Source organism: Antechinus flavipes, chromosome 1 (genome assembly GCF_016432865.1).
Source record: "Antechinus flavipes isolate AdamAnt ecotype Samford, QLD, Australia chromosome 1, AdamAnt_v2, whole genome shotgun sequence".
In the NCBI taxonomy this organism is placed as follows: domain Eukaryota; kingdom Metazoa; phylum Chordata; class Mammalia; order Dasyuromorphia; family Dasyuridae; genus Antechinus; species Antechinus flavipes.
The window spans coordinates 652,991,735-653,014,946 of NC_067398.1; the positions used below are offsets into that span (position 1 = coordinate 652,991,735).

A 23,212-nucleotide genomic window follows, 5' to 3' on the forward strand; every position below is an offset into this window, starting at 1 on the left:
GCCACAGAGAGGGTCACACTTACAGATGCAGAAAGATTCAGAGACAGAGAGAGACAGTAGACAGACAGATAGATAGAAATGAGAGAGAGAGAGGGAGAGAGAGATTTACAGATGCAAGAAGACACAGAATCAAAAAAAAAAAAAAACCAGAAAGACAGAAAGAAAAACACAGAAAGATTCAGACAGACAGATTGAGAGAGAGACAGAGACAAAAACAAGAGAGAGAGACACACACAGAGAGGGAGACAGAGAGACAGAGAGAGGAGAAAGAGGGGAGGGGGGAGGAGAGAGAGAGAAAGAGAGAGAGAGAGAGAGAGAGAGAGAGAGAGAGAGAGAGAGAGAGAGAGAGAGAGAGAATCTAAAGCCACAGAAAGGGACAAACTTATAGATGCAAGAAGACATAGAATCAGAAGGATACAGAAAGACTCAGAGACAGACAGATTGAAAAAGAGACAGAGAGAGAGAGACAGACATAGAGACAGAGGAGGGGAGGGGAAAGCAAATGACAAGAGGAACAGAAACAGGTAGGCAAGACAGATCCAGAGATAGCATCAAAGCCACAGAAAGGGACAAACTTAGAGATGCAAGAAGACACAGAATCAGAAAGATCCAGAAAGACAGAAAAACACAGAAAGATTCAGAGACAGATTGAAAGAGAGACAGAGACACAAAAGGATATATATATATATATAGAGAGAGAGAGAGAGAGAGAGAGAGAGAGAGAGAGAGAGAGAGAGACAGAGAGCGAGAGAGAGAGAGAGAGAGAGAGAGAGAGAGAGAGATTGAGATTTCTTGGCTTTCAGGCTAATTTCCTTATTGGAGAGAGAAAACATTTATTAAACATTCCTGTGTGCCAGGCATTGTGCTGAGTGTTGAGGATACAAATTCAAACAAGCAAGATAGTTCCTGCCCTCAAGAAATTTATATTCTAATGAAGGAAGATAGCACATAAGGTGAGTCTGGAAAGGGGTTGGTTACTTATGAGGCAGCATGATGTGAAGATTGTTGGGAAGTAGCATGAAGGCCTGGTTCTAAGAGACATAATGTAAAAGCTCAAATATTAGAATCAGGAGACCCATGGCAGGAATATAAAGGTATATTGGGAAGAGGAAGTATACAGAGAGATGAGGATGATAGCTGGAGTGTAGATAGCATGGTGAGGAGATGCTCTGGGAGTGATAATCTCATCTTTCTGGCTCTATACTCCTCCTTTCTGAGCTTCAGACCCATATTTCCAACTGTCCCAGTATACTCCACATGGACATCCCACTGGCACTTCAAACTCAACAGATTTTATCTTAAAATTTGGTCCTCTTCCTGGTGTCAATATTTTTGGCAGTGAAAACACCATCTCCTAATTTCCCATACTAAAAACCAACCTCAATTCCTCCCACCCCCAGTAAAAACAAAACAAAATAAAACAAAGTGTAGGACTATCTTTGACTCTTTTTTCTCTTTTGTCCAATCAATTGCCAGACTTTATTGATGCTCTATCTTTGTAACAATTCTTGCATTCATCTCTTCCTTTCAGTTTCCACTGCCACCATTCTAGTACATGATCCTTATGTACCACATGCTTAGAATATTACAGTAGCATCATAAAAAGTCTTCCTGCCTCTATTCTATCACCTTTAATCTGTCCTTCATAATATTCTAATAATAGTCTTTCTTACATATAGATCTGATGAGTGAAATTCAAACTCTTTTGTGTGGCATTCCCATTTCCCTACAATTGGATGCTGTATTACTTTTCTAATCATATTTCATATAACTTTTGTCTATATACTCTGTGCTCCAAACAAACTGGCCAACTTTCTGTTGCCTGAAAATCTGATGTTCCCTTCTGCCTGTGCCTTTGCTTTTCTTTTTATCCTCAGAGTTAACACAGTGGCTGGCATATAGAAGGCATTTAATAAAGGTCTATTGATTGATCTGAATGTTCCCTATATTGGCAGTTTCCTCTTCCCTCTCCCTCTTCACCTATTGAATTCCTATCACTCCTTTAAAATACAGCTGTTCCAAGTTTTTTCCCTAATCTTTCCAATCACTAAAGATATACCTCTTACCTCTTATAGATCTCATATGGCACTTGGTTTGACAATCTCTGATGCATTCATCATTCAGTATCATATAATGCTGTGTATTAGAGTGAGTAAACATGAATTTGTTAATCATTTATTATGTGCTAGGCACTGTGCTAAGTGCTGGGGATACAAAAAAGTTCCAAAATAGTCCCTACCCTCAAGGAACTTATATTCTGATGAGAGAAGCAACAATTAAATAAAATGTACCTACATGATATACATGAATAGACAGAAGATAATCTCAGAGAGAAAGCATTAGTATTGGGTAAGAAAAGAGCCAGGAAAAGATTTCCTGAAGAAGATGGAATTTGAGCTCAGTCCTGAAGAAATCGAGGGAAGCTAAGAGGAGGAGGAAGAATATTCCAGTCATTGGAGTGGAAAGTCTATGAGGGCAAGGCAGAGAAGAAAAAGAAAGAAACACACAGAGATAGACAGAGATACAGAGACAGAGACACAGAAACATTTTCAGAGACAGAAACAGAGAGAGACAGAGTGAGAGACACACAGAGAGTGAAGGGGAGGGAGGAAGAGAAGTAAAGAGACGGGAGAATTAAGAGTGAGGAGAACAGAGACAAGCAGAGGGGCAAAGAGGGAGAAATGTGGCAGGGGGAGACAGAGATAGAGAAAATAGACAGAGAAAATACAGAAACAGGGAGGAAAAGGTAGTTAAGACGATGCAGAGAAGACATGGAAAGACAATATCTGAAAGGAAGATATAGAGATAAGCAGAGAGCTAGAGAATGAGAGTTAATGAAAGAAAAACAGAGAGAAGGGGGAAGAAAAAGAATTAAAAGGAGCAACAGAAGGGACAAAGAGAGAAGCAGGAAAATAAATATCTAAATGTACATTATATATATACAGAGAGAGAGAAGAGAAAAGAAAAAGAGAGTGCTAAAGAAAAAGAAACAGATAGAAAAGTGAGAGAGAAGGAAAAAGATAAGTAGAGAAGAAAAGAGAGGGAGAGAAGGGAGGCAGAAAGAGAAAGAAGAGAAATATAATAGTGATGGAAATAGTGATACAGAGGAAAGATAGAAAGGGAGCGAGACACACCCAAGAAGACAAAGACAAAGACAAAGTGAGTTAGACATAAATATATTGATATAATTATTGAGATATAGATACTGAGATCAGCTAACACTAGATTTTTGCCTTTTATTTTAACTTTGCACTACACCTCAGTGTCAACTCAATGCAAGAGGACAACAATGCTATCTTTCAAGCCTGGGCTCTTTTGAATGGAGGGACAATCAGATAAAAAGAAATAGAGAGCCAAAGACACATACAGAGACACAGATATATTGTAACATACATAAAGAGAAACATAGAATCCAGAGACACTTATCCATATGTATTGGGTAAGCTACATGACACACAATGACATATAGCAACACACACATATACATACATACAGAGCCTGACACACAGAGATACAGAGGGAGATATAGAGATATAGAGCTAAGGGGAATAATAGTTCACATTTATAGAGTACTTTAAAATCCACAAAGTACTTTATGAACATAAAATATATTTAAGTCTCTCAACAAACCTGTGAGGCAATTACTGCTACAGATATCCCTGTTTTATAGATGAAGAAATTGACGAATAACTTGCCCATTGTAAGTGTAGGAGGCAGGATTCAAACAGTCCTTTCTAACTCCAGACTCAGTGTGTGATACTATGCTGAGTCTCTGATGCACAAATATAGCGAAAGCAACGGGATACAGAGAGGTAGACACAAACAGATAAAGACAGAGATAAATTCAGGCACACAGAAAGATACATGGAAAGACACAGCTACTGGAAAATACACACAAATAAATAAATAGATATGGAGAGATACTAGCACACACAGAAATACAGAGATAGAGAAGGACAGATACAGCAAGAGTACTCCTGGGGAAAGCCACAGGGGAAGGAGTGCAAAAGGCTATCATGAGGACCCAATTCATTCCAAGCCCACATTCTCATGGCACTAAGGCAGGTGTAAATCCACACAGGATCTATTAAAAAAAAATAAATCCTTTGACCAATGGAGTAATCAGAGCTTGTAATGTACACAGATTAATCAGAGCTGGAAGCTAACTTTTTAAGCTATTTCCTCAGATGTCTAACTTGGATGATAGTCTCTTCTTTTTCCCTGAAGATATTGCCTCTTGGCCTTCCACAAAATCATCTCTTTGCTTTTCCCCTGAAGCCAGAAATTCTGAAGTTCTTTTTTCTCAAACAGACAATAGGAACCGAGGTACGAGGTCCCAGAGTGCAATGAAGTCCCTTGGTCACTGGCCATGGTGCTGAATTCTCCTGGGAGGTTTTTGGGGGGCAGCATTATTTTCAACAACACTACAGAGTTTATTATTCATTGAATTCATATTCATTTCAGTGTAAACAAGGGCAAATGGATTTGGGAGAGACCTGGAATAGGCAGCTATTTTCTCTGTGGGGAAAAACTGGTGGGGGTGGGGGTGTAGTGGTGAGGAGGTATCTAATATGGTGTGATATAACTAATGTCATTTTAGATTACATCAACAAATGCCTAGTACTCAGAACAAGACAAATATAGAACCACACTGAATCTAGATGTAAAGGGACTTCAGAAGTCACTCAACTCCTATCCCCACTAAAAGAATGACTTGTTATGTTCATTGTTATTGCTCACAATCAAGTCCAACTCTTCATGATCATAGCACACCAATACTGTCCATGGGGTTTTCTTGGCAAGATACAGGAGTGGTTTGCCATTTCCTTCTCCAGTGGAGATTAAGTTTCTTGCCCAGAATCACACAGTTGGATTTAAAGCTGGCTTGAACTCAGGTCTTCCTGACTCTAGGCTGAGCCACCTCAGTGCCTCATATATCTTTCTATAATCTCCCTGACAGATATTCACCCACCCTTTGATGAATAGGGACAATCGGTTCTATCACTGTTTGGATGGCTCCAATTAGAAAATTCTTCCTTATATTGAGAGAAAATCTAACTTACCATAACTAATTTTAAAAATACTTACTATATGTATAATGCACAGTAGTATGCACCAGGGATGCAAAAAAATAAAACAAGAGATTTTGTCATGAAGGGGTTTACTTCTGTATTGGAGGAGAGAAAAGGAGGTAGATAGAATAAAACCAATATCTCTTTCACAACTCTTTAGATATTTGAAAGCAGTAATATATCTAACCCCCACTCTTATCAGTCTTATCTCTCCCTTAGTTCCTTCAATGGATCCTCATATAAAATGATCTTCACCTCCCACCACTACCCCCACCTTAAAATACTGGTTGCCTGTCTGTTTAGGCTCCAGCTTGTCAAAATACTTTCTATAATATTATTTTATCCTTCTATTCACCCCTTTTCCACACCTTAGATCTTGAAAAGATTCCAAATTAATAAACCTCAGGAGGTTCAACGGGCTCCCTGAAGAAAGAGGCAGACTGTACTCTGAAGTAATCCTTGTTTAGTCTTCAAAAATCCAATCCAGCAAACATTGATTAAGCACTTACTATGTTCAGAACCCAGTGTTCAATGCCAGAGAAAGACTTTTAAAAATATAGTCCCTGTGTGTTATGAATTAAGACTAGAAAGACAGGTTGTGAAAGCTTTTCAGTGTCTGGCTATGTGGTTTGTATTTTATTCTTTAGACACTGGGGAAGAGGAACTGGGATTTGAGCAATAGGAGGAAAAATTAGACATGTGGTATCACTATATGATTTGGGCAAACTCTTTCCTCTTCCTGAGCCTCAGTTTCTCCACTGCTAAGATCTCTTTCATTTCTGACGGTCTATGAATCTGAGGCATCATTTAGGAATCATGTCTTCTCATAATTCCCTCCCTCCCCTATTTCTCTCCTTGAGTTAAGCACCTGGAGGCCTAGACTTTGGTTCCAAATCTGCCATGTGTTTTAGGCAGGCTCTTAATCAACCTCAGGAAGAGCTCTCGAAATGTCCCATATGCACATATACTTTAACATATTTAACATGTATTGGTCTACCTGCCATCTTGGGGAGGGGATGAGGGGAAGGAGGGGAAAAGTTGGAACAGAAGGTTTTGCAAGGATCAATGCTGAAAAATTACCCATGCATATTATCTTGTAAATAAAAAGCTATAATAAAAAATAATTTTTTAAAATGTCCCATATGCTGATTACATTTCCTCATCCTCTTCTTTCTCCTTCCATTTCAAGGAGGTGGGATAAACTCTACTTGTAAAAGCTATTATGGGTTGGGGGCAATTTCTATCTCACTGTTAGAAGCTAGGACACATTCTCTTTTCCTTAAACCCTGGAAATATGGGGGTGGGGAGTTTCAGAGCAGTTTATTGAGGACAGAGAGAAGTAGAGATACAGGAAAGAATGCACTTTTGGGGAGTAGAGGTGTGATACTCAACAGGCTGATCACTGTCATATTCTTCAGTAGAATACTTTCCTGCACTTTTAGCTGGGGTTGGGGTCAGTGAGGGTTGGTTCTGTCACTATTCATCTTATTTTTGGCTTCATTTCCCCTGGAGCTGTGGGCAGTCCTGATGCTTTGCCAGCAAAGTGGGGGGAGGCAATCCCAGCCACCTCTGGAGGTGGCATCATGCCCAGCCCCAGTGCAGCTCCCTCTCTGGGCCAACTTGTTATGGGAATAAATATTCAGCACATGGTGAGATGCTTAATGAAGGGGAAGGAAGAGACTTGGGGGAGGGGGGAAGTGTGCAAAGGCAGAAACCCAGAAAGCTATACTGTCAGATATGCACAGCAATACCCAGACCGTAAAGTAGACACGGCAACACCATCCAGGACAAAGTAAGACAGGCAGTGTCACAGAGAGTCGTATGGTTACACAGTAGCAGAGGACCACAAAGGAATAAACACAGGCTTGCCCATGAGACAACTAGAGCCAGTAACAGACCCAGCAACGACACACCGAGACACCCAGCAGCACAGACAGCAAAGCTTGAGGCTTGTAAATTCCCGTATCCGCAGCTTACCCGGTTCCCTCAAGGATCGGACTGCCTAGCACACTCAACTGAGGCTTACACATTCAAATGATAACAGGGTGTCGGGGGGGCAGTCTCCAGGCCCTCCGCCCATCCAGTCCTCCGGAGGACATCAGTTTTCCCGCCTGGGGTTGGGAGGCAGGGTGAAGGAGCCGGTGCCCGAAGGCGGGGGAGGAGTGGAAAGAGGGGGGTGCACAATGTGAGGTTATGCCGCCTCTCAGACAGCAGACAGATAAATCTGCCACTGGCGTCTACGCTAGAGATAAGAAATTGGGTTTTCCCAGAGAAGGCAGGCGGCGGGGCGCCGCCAAAGTTCGACACCCAGAGCCCAGCCGGACCCTGGTGCCCACCACGCCCCCCACCCGAGGTCACTCACGATCCTCTCGGAGGTGCCCGCGCGGGACACGGTCCCGTTGAGCCCCACGAGCGAGGGCAGCGTCTGCGACATCCAGTTGGTGACCATGGCCATGGTGCTGAGCACAGCCCCGATCTTCAGCAGCGGCACCGACATGGCTCCGCGGCCGTGGCCGTGGCCGCATCCCCTGCCCGGGCCGGCTCGGCCCCCGCCGCCCCCGGATCCCGCGGCCCCTGCCTGCCCGCCCCCGCGCCTGTGTCTGCTTGTCCGCGGGTCTCGCGGACTGCGGGCCCGAGACGAGGGCGTATGGGGACGGTCGAGCACCTAGGGCTGCGGCTCTCTGCTCTGGCTCTCCCGCTTCGCTTATAAACCCCGCTATACCCGCCCCCCTCCTAGGAGCGCCTCAGCCGGCACTTCCAACCGGCCTGACGTCACTGCTCCTGGGCTCCGCCCCCGCGGGACTCTCCACCCGGGACTCCGCCCCGTCGTGACGCAACAAGCCACGCCCACTTGTGTTCCCGCCCCCGCTAGGGGGACCCCCGGCTTTCCACTTCAGTGACCCGAGCCAAAGAGAGGAAACTTCAGCCTGGGGTATTCCAGGGACCTCAGCGGCCACGCCTCCAAGTCCTAAGGGAGGACGCATCCAGAGCTCAAAGCGGGTCGCCTCAGGTTCCCCGACCGCAACCGCAGGAATGGTCAGGAGATCATTTCCCGAGGCCACTAAAGTCGGGATCAAGCTTCAGAGACGCTGAGATCCGTCCCAGACGAAGGAGAGAGATCTGCAGGGTGTAAGAGCTCCCTCGGAGCTCTCGTTTCCCTGCAGGGGGGAGACAGCACGAGCCTCTCTGGTCCAAATTCAGTACAGACTGAGAAAGAACGTTAGAATGGGGGGGGGGCATTATGTAGAGTGAGCGCAACATACAGAAGACACAGGGAAAGATTAAGGAGATACCCCCTTGTAGAGGATGTAAGACATAGACTGTATGCAGGACAAACCCAATTCCAATTTAAATAAGAAAAATGAGATGTAGGGAAAAGGAGTCATAGTGACTAAAATAGAGCTATCCCACCCCCAAAATGAATAAGTGCAATTTGATAAACAAATTTCTGTTCATTTTGTTTGTTCTGTCGCCTCCCTCAGACTGGGACTCCCAAGGGCAAACAATCTGTCTCTTCCCTCTGTGTCATTTTCCTAATCTCATTGCCGGCCCCCTCCACCAACCTTGGCAAAGCTACAGGCAGTAAATGAAGCTCAATATATTAGATCTGGAAGGGACCTTTCATTTTCAGACTCCTTAACTTCTCTGATCCTCTCCTTCCTGCCGGGTCAGGGGAATTAAGTGGCCTTCCTACTTGTGAAAGGTAAGTCATCTGCCCATATGCTCTTGATCCCATCTTCTCCACTCTCTTCAAGATCTCATCCCTGTAGTTATATCCCCTCTTTTATGGATCTTCAATTTCTCTCTTTCTACTGGCTCCTTCCTTTCTGCCTAAAAACATGTTCGGCTCTTTCTTATACTTCCTTTGACCTCTTTGCCTCCTCAAGCTATTATTTTATCTCTCTTTGCTGCCACACCACCCACACACTGCTCAGCCTCTTGAATTCGGGCTTCTATTGCCACCACTGTAATGAAACAGCTCTCCAATGTCACCTGCAGCCTTCCATCTAATGCCCCCTTTAAAAGTCCTTTCTCTTTTACTTCTCTATGGCATTTGACACACAATTGAACACCCCCTGCTTCTTTATACCCTCGCCTCTCATGTGACATACCTTTCTCTTGAGTCTTTGTCTATCTCCCTGATCACATATTTTTTTTCTGTTCCTCAGTCTTAGAGCTGGAAGAGATCTGAGGTTGTCCATTTAACAGGTGTAAGTAGGAATACCCTCTATCTATAATATCTCTGCCAAGTGGTCATACAGCTCCTGCTAAAAGACTTCCAATGAAGGAAAACTGGGATCTGTAGGCTGCCCATTCTATTTTTGGATGGCTGTAATTCTTAGGAAGCTTTTCCTTCTATCAAACTGAAATCTGTGTTTTGCAACTTTCACCATTCCACCAATGTTGTGGTCATTGGGGACAAGCAGACTAAATTAAATTCCTCTCCCCCTATACATACCAATTCCCCCTACTCTTTAAATGTGAGAATCCCATCAAGGCTCTGTCATCAGCCCTCTTTTCTCTATAAAACCTTTCTCTCAGAGAGATCATCTAATCCTATCATTTTTTAAACTCCCTCCTTGAAGCCCTGTCATCTAGATTGGTGAATGAAAACTCTAGCTGAGCCTAGATGTCAAAGGAGGCTTTGCTTCTATATCCCATTAAGCCATCTGGATACCCCAGGCTTCTTCGTCATCTCCCTTCTCCCCCACCCCAGCTCTCATTGAACTTCATTTTTCATCTTACTCTGGGCACAATAATCATATCAAATATACTCCTACTTCTGGAAAGGCCATGTCAATCACTGCCCTATGGACCAACTCACCATCCCATTACTCCATAGACTAAAACTCCTTTTCCTGTCCACAACTCCCTTATATGTGTTGACTTCCCCTTTTAGACTATGTTACATGAGGGCAGGGTCTGCCTTACTTTTAAAATCTGGATCCCCAGAGCTTACCACAATGTCTGGGGCACATAGTCAAAAGACAATAAACATTTATTGAGGACTTACTATGTGCCAGGCACAAATAAATTAAGCACTGCAGATACAGAAAGAGAGTCCCTGCCCTCAAGGAGCTCACAATCTAAAGGGGAGAGACAATCAGCAAATAACAAACTATATATACAAGCTACATATAGGATAAATGAGAAATAAGTAACAGTAGAAAGGAACTAAAATTAAGAAGGGTTGAGAAAGGCTTCCTGTAGAAGAAAGAATTGTAGTCGAGACTTAAAGAAAGCCAGGAAAGTCAATAGGTGGCGCTGAGGAGAGAGAACATTCCAAGCACAGGAGAAAGCCACAGAAAATGCTTTTAGTGGAAAGACAAGGGATAAAGGAATGGACCTAGGATTTGACTGATAAGGGGACTCCAAAATGAGGAAACTCCCTCTTCCAAAACAGGCCACAGGCCAATTCATATTCTCTCTCTCTCTCTCTCTCTCTCTCTCTCTCTCTCTCTCTCTCTATATATATATATATATATATAGTCTACTCAATGATTGGCACATGGTAAGTGCTTAATAAATGTCTTCATTCATTCATTTGTAACCTACATACATAGGTAAATATGTCCAGCTCTGATAATGCCTCTGCACTGCCATTCTGAATGTCCAGTTGCTCTATTCTCTTGGATTTTCTGCTAAAACCTCAAAGTTTCCTTCAAAATTTCTTCTCATTCATACCCCACCCCCTACAACCAAGTAGAGAAAAGGAAAAATTGCTCTGTTCTCCCTTTTTACCAGTTTCCCTAGTATTCAGATGGAATTTTTATCTTTTCCACTAAATTAGCCTTTCTGTTAGCTTCTCTTTTTCAGTTGATGCACCTAGTACCTTTCCTGTCTATAAGACCTTATATTTCAGTTGTTTTTTTACTCATCTATCTCTTTCAATACTATATCCAATTAATGATCAAGTCCTATTGATTTTATCAAAACAATATCTCTTGCATCTGTCTAATGCTTTACTCACATTGCTATTAACCTAGTTCAGGCTCTCATCACTTCTGTCCTGGACACTAATCTCCTAACTGGTATCTGGGCCTTCTTTAATTTTTTTCTCATGCTATTAAAATAATCTCCTAAACACATAGTTTTAATTATGGCATTCCCTGACTCAGAAATTTTCAGTGGTATCTTATTGTATTCAGGATAAAATATAAGTTCCTTGACCTTTCAAAAAAGGCCTTCTCCAATCTAGCTCCACAAAGCTGTCCTTTCACAAATTGCTATCCTTTCTCTTATGGCTTCCTTTTATGTAGCTCTCTGACTACATCTCTGCTGGGTAGTTGACTCAGCTAGGGTGCCTGGGACCTGTCCCTCTCTGAAACAACTGCAGACAGCCAGTGCTAATTCTCTTGACTTCCAAAGCTCCTCTGGTCTTGAACCTTGACTGGGCACGCTCCCTGCTGCATTTGTTATCTCCCATTAGATAAAAAGTTGTGAGGGGAAAAGGTACTATCTTTCTATCCAGAGAATAATATCCTCTCAGGGGTTGAGTTCTTCCAAAGTAGGCTTTCTTCTCAACTGCCATTCTTTAGAGCTGTCTTCCTGCCTCAACTAACTAGATTAGCATCATACTGAGTATCCTTTCTATAGCCAATGGAGATAAGTATGTCACTTCAAAAAGTTATGACTAACGTTGGGAGAGGAATCTTTCCCCCAAGATTAAGAATGATTCTCAAAGACGAGGTTCTTCTTCTATAGCTCCATAGTTGATTCTCTTCTTCATTTCTAGAAGTCACGCTCCTCAGAACTGTCTTCAGTCTGAAATAGTTCTTTAGAGGATAAAGAGCAACTGAGTTCAAGGCAGATCCTTAAGCTATTCAATGACTCTCTTCCCTCTTTAAGCATGACTGAAGAATTTTATCACATCTTATAAATGGCCAATAAAATATAGACATTTCTTTGCACTTCAAAATTGTTTGCACCTTAAAGTTTGAGCTGCCCTTTTTTGCTTTCCCCTTTCCTTTCAAAATTTCATCAGTTGGGCTGGGAACCAAGAGTGGAATAAACTGACCAGGAACACTAAGATCAGCCCCACCCCAATACATAATAAAGACCATAATGTTCTTATGCCCCCATTGATTTATACCCTAGGTATAGCTTTGTCTCTTTTTTTGTCCCAATCTGTGGAAAAGAGCAGAAGTTTTAGAATTGAAAAACGAGGAGAACTTGAACCCTATAGCACCTGGAAGTTTGCAGGAATAGCAGCCTCTATAAAGAAGATGATTAAGTGTAGTCTGCTATTTAGCAGAGATTCATACTGGCAGGCATGCAGAATGCACAGATCTCCAACAGATAGGCAAATCAAATAGAAAATTAAGTTGTTGTTTGTTTTTTTTTTTAAGATAAAAGTCAGGGCATTAGCTAAAAAAGCCTCTGAGACAAAGTATCACTTGCCGGAGATGGAGAAACTTAGGGTTAAAACTCTGAAAAGAACAAGACAAAACATTCTCAGCCACTCATCATTCCTGCCCCTTCCATCAATATGCTGATCCTATGGCTGAATAAAAAGACTGCTGTTTTTGTTTTAAAGAGCTGTTGAATGCCTTGGAGTTTTCAAGCAAAGAGAGTATGGCAGAACCCATTCTTCTCTTGAGGAAGGGAAAATACGTGGCCAATGATTTTGGTTGAAGCCAGGAGCTGAAAGAAGAGAAGTTTCATAACCAAATGTATAGTCAAGTTGTGCTAGTTGTCTGTGGGAACAGCATCTGTCACTGACAATAATTCTGGAAGAGACTATATACATCCAGCAGAGACTAAAAGTAGCGTCATGATGACATCACTGGTAAACAGAAGCTCTGAAGTGTCAAAATCATGAATTTCTTCTCCACATATGCGTCCTGGCCACACATCTTCCCTAGATCTGTGTCCTTCTACAGTATAACATAACAATACATGGTCCTTACATGTGTTCCCATCTGAATATCACATGCGTATCTACTCTTCCCATGATGGTGTGTTTTTGTGAGAAAATGCTCACCAAATTTAAGGGAGAAATATTTCAGTATTTTTTTTTACTTTATTATCTCACTAAATGTCTATATCTTGAATTGTGTTTTTGGCTATTAAAGGCAAACATATCAGTGGGGCTTATGAGCTTAGGTTTTGAATGGATAAGGACCTTCAACCTGAGATAGCCTTATGAAGTGGGGAGTGCCCACAGGGGCTTCATGTGAGGATGCTCAACCTGCAAAAATTTTTTCAGTGTTTTTGAGGTTTTTAATTGAAAGTTATATTCCTTTTAGCTGAATAATAGTAAGGGTTTTTTTTTTAATTTTTGTTTTTGCTAAAAAATTTTCTCTTAAGACCCATTTCAAAATGTTTTTTATTTCTTCACTGGAATTGTTTCTTTTAGATCTTTCACCTCTAAATACCAGATCTTTCAGATCAGAGGAGATTTTCATATCCTCCTCTTGGGACTTTCTTCCTCATGACTGGTTCACTGAATACTATGGAATTCCCCAAACATTGTGCTTTTGAATGCCTTTGATAATAACGCATTATGCCTCTTGCCTACAATAGTGTGACATTTCTGTTAATCACTAGAGCTTGAAGTTAGTAGTAGTATCAAGATTTTGATCTGTATTTGGCATTGCTTAATTGTATTTGGCATTGAATTAACTGATACTCTGATTTTTCTTATTTGAATTGTTGGTGTACACTTTTCAGTTGTTGGTGTTACATGTATTACACGTATTTACTGGCATGACTGCTTTTATTACTATATGATACTGCACATTTATATGATTGCAATCCTCATTATTTACTTGCTGAATAAAACTTTAAAAGATTTCAGAACATGGAAGCCAAAATTAAAGAAAAGCATAGTGAAACAGTAGATTTAAAATTTGAAGAAGACTTTTGATTTGAGGAGTTATCTCTGAATATAGAAATAAGGACATTAAATAAACATTGAAGGGAGATATAAAAGATTTGGGGAAATATGAAGTGACTACTCACAGTTGCAATTAGGGAGATCCTACTCAATCTTTTTTTCCTGAAAATTGCCCCAACTGTTAATCATTCAAAAGTTCCTGATGATCGATCACAGAAGTAGACTGCAAATAGATCACTGCCATCTTTTTAAAGATTTTCTTAGATAGCCTAAAATTATAATGGGCATATAAAGTTTGTCATTGAATGAACTGTAATGCTTAATAGTGTGTGAGCAGACTAGACTACTGTACTCACAGATGGTGCTGGGTCTGACCCACTATTATCAACTTGACTTCATTATATTTCCTAGTCATTTTCTTACCAATCACTTAGCAAACCAATGTATACTTTCTGTTTCCCATCCCAATTCTGGGTTCATAATCATGGTAATACTACCATAGTTACTGGCAAGGGTATCCCATTCTACTCTTCTATGTTTTCCCATCACTACTATAATCTTCCAAACTATAATACTCAGGCTACCACTCTTCTCTCTCCCTCTCCCTCTCTTTTCCTCTCTCATCTGTCTCTTACATTCTACTAGTAACTACCATTGCAAAATACTAGTGTTGCTGAGCTTCAGTATGTGGGTCACAGTGTCTCAACTAGGGATTCACACTCAACTAGAGAAGATAAAAGTGATCCTCAATTGGCCACATTCAAAAAAATCTTTGAGATTTAAGGGCTTTTCTAAGATTTGGTGGTTGTTATTACAAATTTATAAAGCACCATTCTGCTATTGCCATTCAATGATTATGTGATTGAAGAGAACTATTAACAGAAGGGCATGGAAGGTCAGTTTCTTTTGAACTCTTTGAAATTCTTCTGAAATTGTTAGGTTGTCAAATATGTATAAATTTTTAAAGATATGGCCTGCTGCCTTATACATGCATCACCATTAACCTATGCAGACCCAAAAAAGTCCTTTGTTCAGCAACTAGATGCTAGAATGGCAGAATTAAGAATAGTTCTAAACCAAAAGAGTGACTGTTATCAGAAACTAATGGCCTTTGCCAGCCGAGGACATAGTGACAATGAGACTTGTTATCCTATACTCAAATTGGAATTCTCAGCTCTGAAGTGGGATGTCACTGAGAAATTCAAAGATCATAGATATGGTGCTAAAGTTCAAGTGTGGATAGACAATACTTCATAGTTCTTCATTCTGAACCGCACCAAGTTGGAAACTGTTGTGAGATACAGGTAGCATCATTAGCCAGCTATTAGTTGAATATATCTGTCAGGGAAGACAGAGGTGCATGTGATTGTTCTGAACTGATGGCCTTGGGACACTGAAGCTTTAGTGTAACTGGGAGAAAAGATATAAGCTATTTATGATGTCCAGAGATCTGGGTTGCAGTCAAACAGAAGTGTTCCTGAGGGCTTAGGGGACTTTCATCAGAAAGGTCCATTAGTACATGTGAATCACTGAACCAATCTTTTCTTTCTCTTTGTAATTATAGCAAAGGGCTTCATGAAATTACACACACACACACACACACACACACAAAATATTACTAGGAATGGGGCCAAAGCATTTACACCAAAGTTCCTAATGCTTGAGCAAGAATTGTACCTAGAGATTTCTAGTGTTCTGGAGTCTCATTCGATGGAGATTATGCAAAGGCTCCCAAGCAGTATATTTCTTAACTGAGAGATCAGCTAAAAGAGGCCTCTACCATTTGTCTATGAGCTTAATTCAGAAAATCTTAGATGGAAATACACCATTGCCTAGTAATCAAGTTCATCAAAGTTCATTGCCAAGACCTTCAAGGGAGTCCCACTAAGAAACCTTGGTATGTAGGCAGTACAGAAGATACTGAATTGATGGAAACCCATCATATCCTACCATATGGTAGGGGTTAAAGAATAACCCCTGAGAATGGAGGAGGTCCTAGATTACAATGTTTTGCAACTATTCTATTGCCTATTGCACAATTAGTTAATTTCTTGGGGAAAAGGTGAAAAGAATTAATGGACACAGATAAAAGGTTTCTGAGAAAAGTCTGCTTACCAATTACAGAAAGACAGAGAAAAGGGCTAGATAATAATTCATAAGATGTTTCAGACATGGAAGGAATTGAGACTTGGTACCCACCCAAAGGGTCAAGGAACCCTACTTGAGTTTATCTTGGCTCCATGGCTATTTGACTCTTCAGAGAATGGGGTTGGGTTGAACTTAAAGGCAGCACCTTTCAACCATCAACATCAACAAGTGTAACAGTGGGACTATAGATTAACAAGTCTCCGGATGCTTTTGACTGCTCTGGGACATCTAAAAGCTCAGGACATCATAGGAAAAGTGCCAGACCTATTTGGCCAGTGACCAAACCTAATTACGATGCTTCAGAGAAATGGGAGAAGCAATTACTTATGTAGCCAGATGAAACTCATTGATGGAGTGTCTATGATGCATGCTTTGTGTATAACTAACTGAGAATCAAGGTGGTATAATGGCTGAGAGCTGGCCCCAAAGCCAGGAAAATCTGGGTTCATAACCTTCTTCCACATAGTGGAAGTGTGACCTGAGGAAGTCACTCAGTGCTCTAGATAGTTCTCCCATACTATAATTTGCAGAGAATGTGTTGACCTGTATGAGTAGAGGAAGTTTCTTCATCTGGGAGTTCCCTGTACCAATGAAATCATAAGTGCATTCTCTACCTTTTGTATTGCAATTTGGGTTATTGTGTGCTGTATGTGATACATATTTTGCAATAGGATATTGTTACTATTATACTATAGTCTATTGATATGTTACATTGATATATAATATTTTTCATGTACTGTTGAAATAAAAAATTTATATATGGAGTATTGCTAATAAGCATATGCTGTTTCTGCATGTGATCTATATTTGGTTACTATATTTTAACAGTGGACCTGACATTGGCACTTCTGTTAGTTTAATTTTGATTCTGGGAATGAAATGAGGCACTCATAAGTTATCTAACAGTTAACAAAAAAAAAAGTTTACTTATTTCTAAGATAGTAAAGATATGCAAACAAATGCTACTTTGTTCAGTAGCATTTAACTTCTATAGAGCTACCTCCCCACCATCTCCATATGAAAATTTGTTGGTCAACTGGGCAAGGTGTGATGACTCATATGATCTTCAGACATCTACCAAGGAGGGTCTGGCTCCTCTAGGGTGAGATTTTTTGTGCTTTAGTTGGTCAGGAAACTGTATTAAGAGAGATAGAAGCCAATCAAGTCTTGGGAATATATTACCAAACTTTAGGGAAAACTAATCACTGTTAAAATGTGGGGAGAGAGGAGGAACTCTGGCAGATGTTTGGACTATCATACACATACATATACATATTCATACATCTATCTCTGTGTATATATATACATATGTGTATATATGACACATAGTATATGGTACACTATTACATGAAACATTAACTTGTGTGTGTGATTTTGTATTAAGGACACTTCAGTATTCCTATATGATTTGAAAAATTTTCACTGGGGAATGAGGACTCCAAAACTGAAACTGCTTTGATGGTCATATAAATATATGTGAAAAAAGAAATATATATATATATATTAGTTTGGACTCTAGAGGTAAACCAAAGAATTAAAAAGTTCAGTCAGTTCCATCACATTTGAGGACACTTGGAAGACAGCCAGAAGTTCCTCTGATCTGTGATCCTTGTTGGAGATCCTTGTTTGGTCCTTGAAAGAACCCTCGTTGGAGATGCAAGACCTTCTAGTCAGGAATGTACACACACTTCCAACCCAGTTTGCTGACTGTATGACAATGTATGGTAGTGGCTATTTTTCTAAAAGAGCTGTTCAAAGTCTTGGGCCTTTCGATTAAAAGAGCATGGCAGAGCCCACTCTTCTTATGAGGAAGAGAAAGAAAGCACTATAGTCAAAGACTTTAGCTGGAGTAAGGAGCGGAAAGCATTTGTGTTTGCCATCAGTTAGCAGAAACTAGGGACAAGCAGAGTTGCAACTAGCAGAGTCCTACTGAGCAGCATCTGGCAGAAACAGATCTTCTGGAAAAATATATATGTTCACTAGAAAATAGAAGTGACTAGGATTCACTCAGAAACAGTGTGATGATATCACCAGAAGACACTAGCAGACCCACACCATCAAGAGTCATGATTTCCCCCTCCATGCATATATTCTGTTTATACCTATTTCTTTTTTTTTTTTTTTTTTGGTGGAGTTAAGTGACTTGCTTAGGGTCACACAGTTTGGAAGTGTCAAGTATCTGAGACCAGATTTGAACTCAGATCCTCCTGACTTGAGGCTGGTGCTCAGCTGTCGACCATATCTATTTCTTACATGTCACTCGCTCTATTATGTATAATATTATATAAAAATAATATATGATATGTATAATATTATAAAACAATATTTGTATAGTATATTTGTGAACACACCCAGAGTTTATAGGAGAATTGGTTTATTGTTATTTCTTTTGCTTTGAAGTAACTGTGTTCTCTAGCTATTAAAAGTAAACACATGAAAAATCATTAACTGTGATTTTTAGTCACACAAAGTCACACAGGTAATAATTATCAGAGGTGAGATTTTAGTCCTGATCTTCTGGTTACCCAAAGCTCTTTCCCCTGTATCTTGTTGCCACCTGGCCTTGTGTGTGTCGTTCTAGTCTGGATGAACTACCCTACAAATTGAGGTGTTTCCTGCTGTACAACATATTCTATATTCCAGCCAAAGAGGGATATTTCCATCCTTGATTTTTTTCTATTCTCTTCTGCCTGACCTTTTCCTATTGTTTCCTACTTAAAGGATTTTGCTCATATTGTTCTTCCATGCCTTAAATGGTCTTTCCCAACTTCTCCATGTGTGGAAATTATTTTCTTCTTTAAATATCTAATTCAGGTATCACCTTTTCCATGAAGTCTTCTCTGAATTCATGCCCAAATAGAATGTCTCCATTCTCAAATATCTGATGTTACTGTTTAGATAAGGGACTCCTCTAGGGTCATACACATCTTCCACCTATGCAAAACGAAATCATACTTTAACTTAAGATCCTTCTTAATGTTTCTATACAAGGAAAGTAGAGAGGAGAGAAAAGGAAGGGGGTGGTGGGTCATTCAGTAAGAAAGAAAATGCCTTTATAGTAACCAGGCTTGTAGCTGACATCATGTAAGTCCTATTCCTCATAATCTATTTCTTATCTCTCTCTTCTCTCTATTTCTTGTTTGTCTCTCTTTCTTTCTCATTGATTCTTCCTCTCTTTCTCAAGAGATTTTCACTAAGCACATATACCTACGGCATATGGAAGAAAGAAGAATAAAATAATGGTGGAGATACAGAATCACTTCAAACCCTCTTTCAGTGCAAATCCAGCACTTTCCCCATCCAATGAGACTATATGTTGTCACAAGAGCTCTAGCTATACTTCAGCAAGAGAGACCCAAATTTGGGGGCTGGTGACCTTGAAAGTCAAGGGCCAGAAACCACAGAGACAGAAAATTGATATTGGGGATGAGAGGGGGAGATTTTCTGTGGTTGGGGAGTGACACCTTGTGGCTGTAGTCATAAATACATCCTCTGGGTGCATTTAGTAGCTCACTAATTACTGTTCCTGTGTTGGCTATCACTGACCCTTGTTTTCTCCTTCAGGGACCTCACATCTACCCAAATTGATCCCTTTCTATCTTCCACCAGCTTTCTCCCTCTCTCTGAGCCTCAAATAGAGATTCTTTTCCACCCCCAAAACATACTTCCTCCATCTCACAAATCACTGAGGAATCAGTCTGTGCTGTTCCTCTAGAGTCTAGGATTTCAGCACTGAAGCAGACCTGGAGTAGGAGGAAGAGGGAACAAGGGAGCAGAGACCACCCCAGAAGTCTGGAGGAGGTACCTTCTTCATTTGTAAGGATGAAAGCCTGAGGTGGGATTTGGGAGGGGCAGCAAGGCTCCTAGGAATACAGATTAGTAGCCTCGGCTTGGCTCCTGGGGTCATTTTTTAGGGTAATTTTTGTTGTTGTATCCCTCTGTCAATTTCTTTCTAGTCTCTTGTTTCTTCCCCCCAATCATCAAAAGGGATGACTACCATTCTGGGATTCTCCCCTCCAAATCCCTTTCTGTGGGGCTCTACAGTACCCCAAGGCCATAACAACCAGCAGGACTGAAAAAAAGCCCTAAGGAAAGAAAGCATCATGTTTACTCATATTTATAAAAATATAAAAAATAGCACCATCAATACAGGCAGGTGGAGATTTCCAGAAGTTGTGGAATTCAACATTCATTATTTATGACCATGAAGATGAAATCCTAAGGCTCCTCCATTACATCTCTCTAAGGAGCTCTAGGAGACAGAGGTAATCGAAGGATCTACTGGTGAAACTGAGGGAAGGCACCCCACAAAATTTGGTGAAATGAGAATTAAATTTGGTTAGATGAGCTAAGTTTGACTCGACTCTGTAGTACACTACTTTTGACAAGTCATTAAACTTTTAAAATTCAGTTTCTCCATCTGTAAAATGATGGAATTGAATGAGATAATCTTTAGCATCTTTTCCAGTTCTAAATTTATGAATCTATGGTCCAGAAGGCTGACTCATGAAGTCCTTATAGATCGGTAACCCTGTCTCCCTAAAGAATCTTCTTCCCTCCCTTCCTCACTCCCCACCTGAGGCACTGTGGGACCATGAGTGGGAAATTTGCTGCTATGTGAGACTGGGCTTCTGTAGATGTGTATATTTGAGTGTGAGTTTGTGTAGGAGGTGTCTGTAGATGGATGGATGGATGTGTAATGGTGAGAATGTGTGTGGGAGTACATTTGTACAAAAAAAAAAAAAGGTTCCCTTGCTCTTCCTAGTACCTTAAGGTAGGTATTTTCAACTTAGGATTCTCTTTTAAATCCACCCCTTCCTCCTCCTCCATCCCACTGCCCTGCTTCACCCTGCCCAGATTTCCCCCCCTTCAGAATCCCATCCATTAATTCCCATGACTTCAAGTAGCACACCTCTATGAAGATAACTTCCCTTCCTCCTCCTCCATCCCACTGCCCTGCTTCACCCTGCCCAGATTTCCCCCCCTTCAGAATCCCATCCATTAATTCCCATGACTTCAAGTAGCACACCTCTATGAAGATAACTCAAATTCATTTATGTCCACCTCTGATTTATTTTTTGAACTCCAGACCCACATCTGCAACCTATGAAAGGGAATCTCCACTTCCCTGTCCTTCTAGCATTTCAAACTCAAAGTGTCTTAAACTGATCTGATTATCCTTTCCCCAAACCTCTTCTCCCTACCCCCTGGATTTCACTATCTGTTCTTGATATCAATGTTCCCTTGGGCTTTCATTTACCTAACCCTGAAGTTTCCTTTTACTCTTCTTTCTCTTTTACTTTTCAAACCCAGTTGATTGCACTTCCATATCATTTCTGCTCCCATTCCTACTGCTGCCTTCCTAATCCAGGCCCTCATTTTTGCTCACCTAGACAAGTGCAACAGTATCCAAACAGCTTTTTCTGACTCTCCATTCTATTCCATCTTTCACATAGTTGTAAGACTAACAGTTTAGCCTTTCTTAGGTCTTAATTTCTCTAATGAGCTAGTCATAGCTCTGATCCCAATTGCTGAGCAAAGTTCAAATTCTCTAACATGGCATCCAAATCTAGATACACTTTTCCTGACCAGTCTTATTTCATGTGATTCTCTTCTGAGTACTGTAGAGTACTCTGATTCAGCCAAATAGGACCACATCTGTTCCTTGTCATTGTCTCTCACTGTTTCCTATTCCTGGAATGACCTCTCCTCCCCAACTGTTAAATTCCTACCCAGTCTTCAAAATTTGATTCAAAGGTCACTTCTTCCAGAAAATCCTTCCTGATGTTGCCTATCATTAATGATTTCACCTCTTAGTCCTTACATAGCCCTCACATGGACTTTTTCCCCTGCACTTATTAGCAATTAATATGTATTATAGTGATGATCTGCTTTATCCCTATTAGACTGTGAATTTCATATTAGAGAAGGGTGTTGTACCTAAACTTTCTGTTTCTCCCAGCATTAGCAGAGTGTTATGCACAATTTAGGTGATTAACAAAGATCTGATGGATGCGGTATGAAAGCCAGACTTGAATTCAGGAGTGCTTCACTTACTTGTTATCTTTGTGACTATGGGTACTTGCAGTTAATGTGGAAGAGCCTCAGTGTGCTCATCTATAAAATGGGGCTAATAAGACCTACTTCAAAGGGTTGTTATGAGACTCGAAGGAAAGAATGTAAGAAATTTGTAAATGTTAAAGTCTATAGAAATGTGGGTGGTTTCTCTTGTGTAGGTGCTAGGGTGTCGCTCCATGAGGCCTGGGAGAGTGTCCGTCTTCAGAGGGTGCCGGAGTTTAGGCCGGTATGCGAGTGTTTGCATGTGTGTGTGTGAGCCCGAGGGGTGTGAGCGAAGGCAGGCAGGCATGGAGACACAGCTGACGGCCTCTCTCACACACTCACCCACGCACAGTCACAGTCACTCACGCTGACACGTGAGCCCCCGCCCCTTTTCCAGAGTCCGGACCCTGGGGTGGGGGGCGCTGTAGACGAAGCCCCCAGTCATCCTCTCCTACCCTTGGTCACCTTAAAGTTTCCCCCCAGATTCTGGCCTTCGGGTCACACCTTGCTGGGAAGGGATGGGGGCACTGGGAGGGTGTGTATTGTGGACTGGGAACAGGCGAGGCCGGAAGCTTCCCACCCCACGGCGCCCCTCCCCAATCGGACAGAAAGCGCTGTGTCCCCAGACCCTTACGCCCCTGGGCCGCTTCCAGGGGTTCCCCCTTACCTGTCCGGCGCGGCCTCGGCACAGCAGCAGGATCAGTAGCAGCGGCGGCGCCGCCGCGAGCAGCAGCATGGCCAGGTGTCCAGCCCCCGGTCCCCTTGGTCCCCAAGCACCCCCAGCTAATCCCGGCCCCGCCCCTTTGCCCTACGTTAGTGGCGCCTCCTTTCGGGCTCAGAGACCATCACCCCGGACCGTCCGGGCCACGCTGGGACCACCTCTGCTTCCCTCCCCTCCGGGGACCTCCCCGGAGTCGGGATTTCTGTCCCAAGCCTGCACCCCACCCCAATTTGTGTCCCTGTCTCTGTCTGTCTCTGTCTCTGTCTCCCCCTCTTTGTGTCTCTCTCCCTCCGTCTCTGTCTCTCTCTCTTTGTTACCGGCTCCGCCCCCCCCCCGCCCCGCCCCCATCTCCCCGGAGCCGCGGGGTCGGGG

General features: G+C 41.7%; 1 protein-coding gene across 3 annotated transcripts in view; it reads right to left on the reverse strand.

The window, feature by feature from the left end:
* Positions 1–22,901, reverse strand: part of OLFM2 (olfactomedin 2) — a 55,035-nt gene extending 32,134 nt beyond the window's left edge. Inside the window, exon 1 of one of the 3 annotated variants that reach the window (XM_051971470.1) lies at positions 22,787–22,901. In XM_051971470.1, coding sequence (XP_051827430.1) covers positions 22,787–22,855 — 69 coding nt within the window. In that variant the 5' untranslated portion in view covers positions 22,856–22,901. Of the gene's footprint in view, positions 1–7,434; positions 7,830–22,786 lie in introns of those variants that run through there. The other 2 variants (XM_051971471.1, XM_051971469.1) reach the window with 2 other exon arrangements.
* Between the last annotated feature and the right edge of the window lie 311 nt (positions 22,902–23,212).